General features: G+C 43.5%; 1 protein-coding gene across 1 annotated transcript in view; it reads left to right on the forward strand.

Moving 5' to 3' along the window:
• The window catches only part of LOC132584532 (deleted in malignant brain tumors 1 protein-like), a 58990-nt gene that overhangs the window by 21247 nt on the left and 25827 nt on the right, over positions 1 to 11916 (forward strand). The window contains exons 4-8 of the mRNA XM_060256436.1: positions 866 to 1180; positions 3024 to 3329; positions 5321 to 5635; positions 7411 to 7716; positions 9544 to 9858. Coding sequence (XP_060112419.1) covers positions 866 to 1180; positions 3024 to 3329; positions 5321 to 5635; positions 7411 to 7716; positions 9544 to 9858 — 1557 coding nt within the window. The remainder of the gene's footprint in view (positions 1 to 865; positions 1181 to 3023; positions 3330 to 5320; positions 5636 to 7410; positions 7717 to 9543; positions 9859 to 11916) is intronic.

The raw sequence follows: 11916 nt of genomic DNA on the forward strand, positions 1-11916 counted from the left end.
GAAAGCATTCCTACAATTAGAAACACAAATTTACAACTCTAATAAAAGCAGATTGGCAAATTAGGATCCCATATTTACTTGAGAAATATAGAGCACAGTTTTATCGCTTGAGCACAAAACTGCGTTATTATTATTATTATTATTATTTTTGTAGTTTCCATATTCACATCCGAGAGAAGCTTATTAACAATCTCCACATCGGAGATTTCAGAGCCTTTCTCTGATAGCAATGAGATACAAGATGAGCAAAATTTGCTGTATAGCGAACAATGTTGTAAAATGTGTTGTCCTCTCAATCGTGCCAGCGTAACAGGGACAGAATCTTTCAGCTTGGGGGATCTAGTTGTATCTGCCCTTGACCACTGATGATGATTTTGAGTGACACGCCCAGTTGCAATCTGAATGGCACTGTCCAGAAACAAGAGTTTGAAGGAGCAAAGCAAACTACATTTCAATTGCTTTTTTAAAGGAAGAACCATATGGCCTCCATCCTACTACAGGTATGCTTAGACTTCATATAAACTTACCATCCTTATAATTGAAAACTCCAGGCAGGGGGAAGAGGAGGTGATGTTGTTATTACATCAGAGTTTCCAGTAAATCAGAGCACTGAACAGCAGACTTCTGTGCCAAGCCCTAAGAAGCTGTTTTCCCTGCACATAAACCTCAAAACAAGATTTGTATATGTGAGCAAAATGCAGCAAGACTATTATTGCAGCGATAGTGCTCAGATTATGTGCACTCTTTGCAGGCCCTATTCAACTAGGATCAAAGTATGCTTGTAGCAGAGACAAGGCAGAAAAACACACTTCATTCAGCTTCTGAAAGGTTCCTTCTTTGCTTGTGTCTTCCTTCTTCTTCTCAGAGGCTCCTGAAATCAGATTAGCAGAAGGCCTTACTCACTGCTCTGGCAGAGTCGAAATATTCCATGAACAACTTTGGGGAACTATATGTGATGACGACTGGGACCTTGAGGATGCCAATGTTGTGTGTCATTATCTTGGCTGTGGAAGTGCCATTTCAGCTCCACGAGGTTCTCGTTTTGGAGCAGGAAACGGTCCCATCTGGCTGGATGGTGTTAACTGCACAGGGTCGGAGAAAGCCATCAGTAATTGCCCAGCTAAAGAATGGGGGCAACATGACTGTACCCACACTGAAGATGCAGGTGTTATATGTACTGGTAAGAGACATGTGTTCAAAACCAACCAAAATAATATGGAAGTTACTTTCAGTTCTACCATTTAAAAATTGATCAGCACTTACCTGACTTGCTGGATCATTCATTCACTATTGCACCTACAGAGCAAGTCACTTCAGATGACTCAAGCAAGTGACCCCATCTATAAGCACAAACAATAGAGCAGAAGCTGAGGTTACATCTACATTTACATTAGGGGTGACATCTACACTGCTATCTGTTTCATACTGTTTTAACTGATGTAGTTTACGCCCAAAGAATCAATTGTGCTGTTGTGAGAATGCTGAAAACTGCTGACTGAAGATCTCAGTGTTATAATAATTGGCTGAGGTTTTTTCAATGTGCACATTATCATTAAAGGGGTGGTGGTGGACTCCTGAGCTTTTTGAACTGAGCCAGGGTAGTTATGAAGTTATGAAGTTCAGGGTAGTTATGAAGTTCTGTTATGAAGTTGTGATGAGAAAGCTCTGATGCACCATCGTGGGGTTCAACTCCCCATGGGGGCAGCTTAGCAGAATGCTTTAAGAATCAAGGGATTAGTTGCAGTAATTGAGGTGCACCAATGTCAAAAGCCAGCAAAGACAAGCATATCTCAGCTGCACTAAAAATGAGTGCTTGTTGTATTCATTGCTTGTTGTATTCATTGCTCCTGCTCAGATCTGTGACTCTTTTCTAGTGGCGCAGCAGGTATAGGTGAGAAAGAGGATTTTTGCAGTTGTCTGGTCCATTCCTTATAGCCCCATATACAGGGCAAATTTTGAGCCAATGCTCCTTCCTTCTGCCTATGTCACAGAAAACACCCAGCATGAATCAAACACTGTACCCATGTTACCTGCATAATAAAGCTAGGCATCCTAACCCCCCCCCCCCGCCCTGGCAGGGGACCCTCGAATTTGCAGCGTCCTCCCCCACTCTCCAAAAATCCAGAAGCGGGGTGGGGGGAGAACATGCGTGTAGGCATCATGTAGTTGTAGAGCTCCTGCAGGTTTAGAAACCTGCAAACTGATCCGTTTGTAAAATGTGTGCCTTTAAGGCTGCGCAGGAAACAGGAAGGGCTTCATTGGAAAGAATCAGTAATAGTTTCCATGGAGAATGGGCCCTCTCTTTCTTTTGCTTTCGTTTTCACAGCCAGTAAAGTTCTGCAGGAAGAAGATCTAGTAAGTATTAGTGTGTGTGAGAGAGGGAGGGGGCAGGGGATTCCCTGGTTTGGAGGCCCTCCCCCCCTTTAGAAAGCATGGGGGGAGGGAAATGTCTACTGGGCACTCTATTATTCCCTATGGAGAATGATTCCCATAGGGAATTGATCCATGGGTATTGGGGGCTCTGGGGGGGGGCTATTTTTTGAGGTAGAGGCACCAAATTTTTAGTATAGCATCTAGTGCCTCTCCCCAAAATACTCCCCAAGTTTCAAAACGATTGGACCAGAGGGTCCAATTCTATGAGCCCCAAAAGATGGTGCCCCTATCCTTAATTATTTCCTAGGGAAGAAAGGCATTTAAAAAGGTGTGCTGTCCCTTTAAATGTGATGGCCAGAACTCTCTTGGAGTTCAATTATGCTTGTCACACCCTTGTTCCTGGCTCCACCCCCAATGTCTCCTGGCTCCACCCCAAAGTCTCCTGGCTCCACCCCAAAGTCCCCAGATTTTTCTTTAATTGGACTTGGCAACCCTAGATTCTTCACACTGTAAATATATCTGATATGTTTTTTGGGGTTGTGAATTCCTCCTGCCCTTGGGTATTTCGGTGGGATTCTTAATCCTTTACTCCATGGGTGTGCTACTATGTTAAATATGTGGATTTTTTTTTTTTTTTTTGGTCTTCTCAGATATCCGACTAATGAATGGCTCCACTCGTTGCTCAGGGAGGGTTGAGGTGTATCACAACAAGCAGTGGGGGACCATTTGTGATGATGGCTGGGATATGCAGGATGCAGAAGTCGTGTGCCGGGAGGTGGACTGTGGAAATGCTTTAAAAGCAACAGGTGGAGCGCGCTTTACCCAAGGATCTGGTGCCATCTGGCTAGACAGAGTGAACTGCACAGGGAAAGAGGCATCCCTGAAAGAATGCCAAGCGAGGCCTTGGGGAGAGCACAGCTGTGACCACAGAAGGGATGCGAATGTGGAGTGCTCAGGTAATCTTGCAGAACAATACACGATCCTATGTTGAGAGAATTGATATTGTTCTTTATTAAAACCCATGTCATGCCAATTTGATGCAAAAATTTGTGCAAGCTTTTGAGCTTGTTATAACACTTCAACAGATAGGATGTTACAAAGTTTCCAAAAGACTGAAGGGTTCGAAGCAGATTTTTGGGGGTGATTATGTTCCAAGCTGATATTGCAGACATCTTCTGAGCAATGCATAAAGAAAAATAGCTGAAGTGTATTGCGAGTGTTAGGTTACAGCCCATTCTCTGGGGATACCAATTTGATGACCTTCACTCTGTGTTCAGTAGAAATAAAAGACTACCTAAAGTCAGCTAAAGGGTGGATCTGGAAAAGCAAACTGTCTTGTTTAAAACTGCACAGTGTTCTGCAAGAAGTTGGCTATTGCCTACAAAAGATGCAACAGCATCAGAAACCAAGAGCACACAACTGACTTGCATCCCCTCATTCTGGACTATTACCACATTTATACTCCACCTTTCTCCCGAAGGAGGATCCATTCTCTCTTCTATATTATCCTCACAACAACCCTGTGAGTTACATTACAGGGAGAGCTTTTGACATGCTCAAGGTCATCCCCCAGAGAGGGGATTTAAACCTGGGGCTCCCTGACCCTTTTCCATTACTCTAACCATTATGCCGTACTGGCTCTTGGATATACCACACTGGCTCTGTCAGTGTGCAGTCATTGCGATAGTTCACATTGCAGTATTTCACAACTGGATTGTTCTGTGTGGACAAACCAATCCACAGAATTATCCTGAGTGCAAAATGCTACTATGGTGCATAGATAAGGCAATTTTCAACGATGTGTGGATGAAGGCAAAACTCTCCTGCCCTACCCCCCCATTAGCTCCAAAAGATTATCTAAAGTAAAAAACAAATTCCTTCAGACCTCAACTGTGAAGACAGATTAGGACACACAGCCAGTGGCTACCAGCAATTAAAAGCTATCACTGGTCAAATATCTTCCAACCATCCGCTGCCACTGAAAGAACAACTTCAGATATGTGCATACGTATGTATTTAGTTGTATCTAGCATTTCAGAGTGCTTGGTATATCTGATTAAAGAGGGATCAGTATGAGATTGAGAACTACCACTTCTTGGCTTTTACACTGTCAAGCTCACTTTGAACCAGGGCCTATGGGTTAGAAAACAATCTTTTTTTCCCTTAAGACTTTCAGATAATGAATCTAGTGGAGAGCCAGTTTGGTGTGGTGGTTAAGAGTGGAGGACTCTGATCTGGAGTACTGGGTTTGACTCCTCACTCCTCCACAAAAAGCCTGCTAGGTGACCTTGGGTCAGTCACAGTTCCCTCAGAGCTCTCTCAACCCCACCTATCTCATAGTGTGTCTGTTGTAGGGAGAAGAAGGGAAGGTGATTGTAAACTGCTCTGAGACTCCTTCAGGGAGTGAAGGGCAGGATGTAAAACTAACTCCTTCTCCTCTCCTTCTTTTTCTTCTTCTTTCCTGGGATTAGATCTAATGAATGCTTTATTTCTGCATTGCTTCTACTACCAGCAGCCCATTTGAGTAGACACAGTTGAATGGTCGTCCCCCCCCCCCAAAAAAAAAAACTGGAAATGAAAGCAAGAGATGATGAGTTGTAAGCAGGGCTTTTTTTCTGGGGGAACATGGTGGAACAGAGTTCCAGAGCCTCTTCATGGGAACAAAATTCTCCAAAAATGTTTAAAAATTTGTGACATCATATTTAACAAAAAAATTCAGGTTTAAATGGTGCAGCCATCTTTAAAACTTTCTGTAAAAGTTCCTGTTTCCACCCGATTATATTTACAATAACAATAAAAATATTTGGACGAAGAAAAAAATGTTTAAAAAGTTATGAGGGACACCTGTTTGTTTCCCTCTTCAGAATTCTGGCATCTCTTTTTCTTGAAAAAAAAAAAGCCCTGGTTGTGAGGATTGGAAAACTAACAGTTCCTTTAACCATTTCAGACCCAAATGAGATCAGACTGGTCAATGGTTCAGGCCGCTGCTCTGGGAGAATTGAGATACTCCACAACCAGCAGTGGGGGACTGTGTGTGATGATGGCTGGGATATCAACAATGCCGAAGTTGTGTGCAGAGAACTAGGCTGTGGAAAAGCAGTATCAGCTGTACGAGGCGCTCGTTTTGGAAGGGGAAGTGATCGTATCTGGCTGGATGATGTTAAATGTAAAGGGTCAGAAGCTGCCCTCAGGGACTGCCGCCTAAAGCCCTGGGGAGAACACAACTGCAACCATGGAGAAGATGCTGGTGTGGTGTGCTCAGGTAATGGATAAATGGAAACTTGATAATGCTATATGGGACACTGGCAGGGTTTTTTTTTAGCAGGAACACACAGGAATGCAGTTCCGGCTGGCTTGGTGTCAGGAGGTGTGACATAATATGCAAAGGAGTTCCTGTTGGGCTTTTTCCACAAAAAAGCCCTGTGCAAAACAATGGTGACATCAGGGTGTGGTCTAATATGCAAATGAGTTTTCTACAAACAAAGCCCTGGAAACTGGATACAGTGTGAATGACCCCCAGCTCTTTGACAACATGAGACTTGCTACTTGCAACATGAGACTTGCTACTGAAAACACTAAAGAAGGAAACAGTGTTTCTCTCACATACTTTCTTGTGCTATTCTCCCATTAACTGCATGAATTGTTACCTTATTAAACAGGTTGAAGCAGTTCCAGCCCATAGCATACTACTAATTCACTGTTTTCTTCTCTTTGGAGAGAGATAAATCGGCATCATTGTATCCATATACAAATAGATCTAGACACCTTCCTCATTTCTTCTGTAGTAAACTGGTTCAGAGGCCAGATGGGAACTAGTAGGAACAGATGGGAACATGCACCTAAAATATACAAAATACCAAAGCACTCCGACCAAAAAAAAAAAAAAAATTCCCCTACTCACCCAGCCTCAGAGCCCTGCATGCAGAATGGTATTTGCTAAAATCCTGGAAAGTAACATACATGGAAACAGATGGAGCATCTGTGAATTCTTGTGCTGTAGAAAAGATATTTGTCACAGTCACACGTGTCCAAGGATTCTTCTAATTTAAGAATTTTGGTTCCTTTTTCTGTCTTTCAGCTATGGTGTGCAGGGTGGGTCCTAGACTGTCTGGCACCCTAGTCAAGACTAACTTCTGGCACACCCCAAAACACTGATAACATTACGAAGTCACATGGAAGAGCCCAGTTTGACACCCCCAGAAGGCCGGTGCTGTAGGCAATTACCTAGTTTGCCTAGTGGTAGGGCCGGCCCTGATGGTGTGTGTGAGAGAAAGATGGGAAATGATTACAGAAGCTCATTTCTCAATCTTGGGAAAAGTTGTTAGCAAACCGAATCCTGGGTGGAGGTCAGTGACTGATCACTGGAAAGTGGCTTCTTGTTTCAAAAGCACTTCACCTCCCTCACAATGCAATTTACATGCAATGTCTGGACCATATCATATGCTGGATCTCCTCACTAAGAAGGTTCCATCAATTGCAGAGGAGGGGCTATGGCAAGTGGAAGAGCCTCTGCTTTGCATGCAGAAGATCCCAGGTTCAATCCCTGACATCTCCAGTTTTAAAGGACCAGGCAATAGGTGAAGTGAAATACCTTTGCCTGTGACCTTGGAGAGCTGCTGACAGTCTGAGTAGACAATACCAATGGTCTCATTCAGCAAAAGGCAGTTTCATTATGTGTTCAGTTCCTGAAGAAGAGCACTTTCGTAAACAATGAAAGTTTTCAGCAGGGCTGCTTATTGGGGAATGGTCAGGCTTATTGTGGGAGGTGGAATTGATTGTTTGTTTTCCCAACCAAGTGATCTAGGGATAAAGAATTCAACTTCTGTGTTGGAGTCATTATTCTCAGATAGATCCAACAGTTCTGAAGTCTGTGTATTAAAGAAGGAAAGATACTTACATCTTATGAAAAAGAACCACCTGATATTTGCCTATGGAGTAAAATGGTCCAGCCTTCTTAGCCAAAAGAAGTGAGAGGTTCAAAGAATGGATTTTTTTTCCTTTATGTGGTCTATTCTTCAAAATTTTGCTTCTTCCTAGAACTCAGACTGGTAAATGGCACAAATCGCTGCTCTGGGAGAGTTGAGATATTCCATGACCACCAGTGGGGGACCGTCTGTGATGACCGCTGGGGCATGAAGCAGGCTGAAGTTGTCTGCAGGGAGATGGGCTGTGGTGTTCCTTTAAAAGCCCCTACAAATGCCTTTTTTGGACGAGGATCAGGGCCCATCTGGAAGGATGATGTCAACTGTATTGGAACCGAAACTTTCCTCAGTGAATGCACATCAAGCGCTTGGGGCCTTAATAACTGTCACCATGGAGAAGATGCTGGTGTTGAGTGTGGAGGTAACACAAATTTTAAGCTTTATTTCCAAAAAGTTACTTTTAGAAACAATACCCTCTGAACAGAAAGCCCTTCGCTTAATTTCTCTTCTTGTATATTTGGGATGGAAATCTGCATTCAGAACTTGTTTCAAAACATTTTTGTCTTTCTTCATTTAGTTGCCTCAAGAATCCCAGGAGTTAATAAATAACAGAGCCAGAAAAAGGTCGCTGTCTAGAAACCTGGACAGTAGGGTTGTCAGGCCCTCCTATGGAGGTGGGGGTCCCAACTGCTTGGCCCTGCTCCCCCAGCCACTGATCAGCTGGCTGGTAGGGGGACTTACCAGTAGAAGAAGAAGGTCTAGGCCTAGCATGGCAAAGGAAGTGACATCATCACACCAGTGACCTCTCAGTGATATTCTGGTATTTGCACAAAAGCTTTATGAAATCATTTATGAATGATGTTCATATCACTGATGCTGAGTTATTTTATTTCATTTTAATGGTTTTAATTGTTTAATTTTAACTGTTTTATTGTGTGATTTAATTGTTTTATTATGTTGTAATCCGCCCTGAGCCTGACTTGGGAAAGGGCGGACTAGAAATCCGCAAAATAAATAAATAAAATAAAGAAGCTGGTTTTAGCACAGGCTGCGATCACACACATTAAATAATGCACTTTCAACATACTTTCAATGCACTTTCCAACTGGATTTTACTGTGTGCACCTAGCAAAATCCATTTGGAAAGTGCATTGAAAGTGGATTGAAAGTGCATTATTTAGTGTGCATGATTACAGCCACAGTTTTTGCTCGAATTCCAGAGCATCACCCAGAAGTTGCTGGCATGAAGATGTCACTTCCTGTGCAATGCTAGCGACATGGTTTAGGCCTTCTTCTTTCTACAGATAAGTCCCTCACACACCCTGCCAGTTGCCAGAAGGGACATGGCAACCCTACTGGACAGTCACTGCCAGTCTGCGTAGAGAGTTCTGCAGACTGGGGGTCTACATCTGACCTGATGTAGGACAGTTTTATATGTCCTTATACTAGTTCCTATTACATTAATCTGTGCTCTTGTATTCACAATTTCTTCTGGGTGAAGATGCATCTCATGATGCAGGTTGGATCAAAACCAGAACTTCTCCAGGGCAAGTATCAGCATACCCTCATGTGGAGGAACTGCCAGAGCCTATGGCATCTGGTAGGGCCCACTGTTACTGGCTCCCTACTTTCCTCTCATGCTTACACTCACAGCCTTCTACTTCCTGCTTGTGAGAGCTTTATCACCTGTACTTCCAGTTGCATGTATTACCTAACATTGTTGGAGAAGAGCATGTGGGTGGTGCACAAAGCACCCGCATTCCTGGTGGAAGTGTCAATGGCACTCCTTGCTGAAGCCACAAGTCAACACCATCAGGGAAAGGACTTGCAGGAGCTGTGGGCATCTGTTACTGCAGGTGATGGGAAAGCTTGAGAGTAGGCAAGAGAATGATGTGCAAGCAGGTGGGGGTACATAGGAGGGTAGGCAAGAGAGATATGGTAGTGGACATGCAGGAGCTTTGGCCATTATCTGCCCAGGTGCTCCCAAAACCTGGAACCATTTCAAATGGGCAGCTTACTCATGGTCAGCACCATTAGCAAAGAGATCTTCGCAGTTAGCACATAGTTTCCCATCCTTAGCCATGCACATATGTTGCAGTGACCTCTGTTCCTTAGTCTGGAGATCCCAGTTTTGCAAAGGCACTGGGGAAACAGCTTACGTTAGCATAAATTATACTATTCCATGAAACTCTTCTTTCCATGACTATTGCCTTGTGACTTTTCTACAATATCTTTCTTACTGTTTCAGACCCAGTAGCGATAAGGTTGGTCAATGGCTCAAGTCGGTGCTCTGGAAGAGTAGAAGTGTTTCATTTGCAACAATATGGAACTGTGTGCGATGACAGCTGGGACTTGAATGATGTTACAGTGGTCTGTAGGAGCCTTGACTGTGGCTCGCCCATATCAGCCCCACATGGAGCCCGGTTTGGGCGAGGAATGGATCCCATCTGGATGGATGATGTATCATGTACAGGAACAGAATCTTCCCTCTCTGAGTGCAATGCGAAGCCTTGGGGAGTAAATAATTGTAACCATGGAGAAGATGCTGGTGTTGTGTGTTCAGGTAATCTCTTTTGATGTGTTCTACAGCAGAAAAAAAAAGATAGTAAAAAGGAAAGCGGGTCATTATTTGCCAACATTAACCTCGCCTATTCAATGCTCTCTCTAAGCTCTCTCTGACATGACAAGTCATGTCAGACTAACTGGATCTCTTTTTTTGAGAAAGTGACTACCTTGCTGGATCAGGGGAATGCTGCAGACATCGTTTATCTTGATTTCAGTAAGGCTTTTGATAAGGTTCCACATACTATCCTTGTTGACAAGTTGGTAAAATGTGGTTTAGATCCTGTTACTGTTAGGTGGATCTGTGACTGGTTGACAGATCGCACCCAAAGAGTGCTTGTGAATGGTTCCTCATCCACTTGGAGAGGAGTAACAAGTGGAGTGCCTCAAGGATCTGTCCTGGGACCTGTTTTGTTCAATATCTTTATAAATGATTTGGATGAAGGAATAGAGGGAATGCGTATTAAATTTGCCGATGATACTAAATTGCTAGGGGTTGCAAATACAGTAGAAGGCAGAAACAGGATACAGGATGACCTTGACAGGCTGGAAAACTGGGCTAAAACCAATAAAATGAATTTTAACAGGGATAAATGTAAAGTTCTGCATTTAGGTAGGAAAAATCCAATGCATGGTTATAGGATGGGGGAGACTTGTCTTAGCAGCAGTATGTGCGAAAAGGATCTAGGGGTCTTAGTGGATCATACGCTGAACATGAGTCAACAGTGTGATGTGGTGGCTAAAAAGGCAAATGCAATTTTGGACTGTATCAACAGAAGTATAGTGTCCAGATCACATGATGTGATGGTATTGCTTTACTCTGCTCTGGTAAGACCTCACCTGGAGTATTGTGTTCAGTTTTGGGCACCACATTTTAAGAAGAATATGGACACACTGGAATGGGTCCAGAAGAGGGCGACGAAGATGGTGAGGGGTCTGGAGACCAAGTCCGATGAGGAAAGGTTGAAGGAGTTGGGGATGTTTAACTGGGAAAGGAGGTGGCTGAGAGGTGATATGATCACCATCCTCAAGTACTTGAAGGGCTGTCATATAGAGGATGGTGTGGAATTGTTTTCTGTGGCCCCAGAAGGTAGGACCAGAATCAATGGGTTGAAATTAAATCAAAAGAGTTTCCGGCTCAACATGAGGAAGAACTTCCTGACAGAGTGATTCCTCAGTGGAACAGGCTTCCTCAGGAGGTGGTGGGCTCTCCTTCCTTGGAGGTTTTTAAACAGAGGCTAGATGGCCAACTGACAGCAATGAAGATACTGTGAATTTAGGGGGAGGTGTTTGTTTCCTGCATTGTTCAGGGGGTTGGAATAGATGATCCTGGAGGTCCCTTCCAACTCAATGCTTCTATGATTCTATGATTCTAAGATGTGGAGTCAGGTGAGCAAAATTCTACTTTATCAGCTACTGGCACTAATGTGAGCTACCATATTAATTAGTTTGCTCTGGGGCCATTTTTCCTGAGCTAAGACAAAAATGTGTAAGCCAGAGGCTAAAAAACTGTGAGCTAGCTCACACTAACTCAACTTAGAGGGGGCACTGCATGTACTCCGACTCTTTGGTATCTAAACTAATTTTTTTTCAACACTGACTTCCGTCCCACATTATTTTTCTAATGTCTTCTCCTGACAATGGTGGTTCAATTAAAGGAGGCAATCTGACATCAATCAAAAGCAGAGTCTCCATTCAGCTCATAGGAGGGAGGCTGACAGTCACCTGTAAAATTGCAAGCATTTGCAACAGCTGCGGTAAAGAGGAATAGAGGATCATGGAGCCCAGCTGTGCAGAATGCCTTCCATTTACACTGAAGGTCAAAGAGAGATGGGCCCAATGGCGGTCTGTTATATGTGTCTCCTGTAATCTGTTGCAAGACACATTCATCACAAGGAACCATCTGTTTAACCATTCAGTCCATATTGGTCTCTTCCAGCTTGTGAGGATCAGTGAAAGACCAGAGCTGGATTCAGATGGGCAACTTGTGGCACCAGCCTCTCTGCTTTTTTTTTTTTTTTTTTAAGTCAGAGCAGTTTGTGGCACCCCACCACGAGCA

This window comes from Heteronotia binoei, chromosome 15 (genome assembly GCF_032191835.1).
Source record: "Heteronotia binoei isolate CCM8104 ecotype False Entrance Well chromosome 15, APGP_CSIRO_Hbin_v1, whole genome shotgun sequence".
NCBI lineage: Eukaryota > Metazoa > Chordata > Lepidosauria > Squamata > Gekkonidae > Heteronotia > Heteronotia binoei.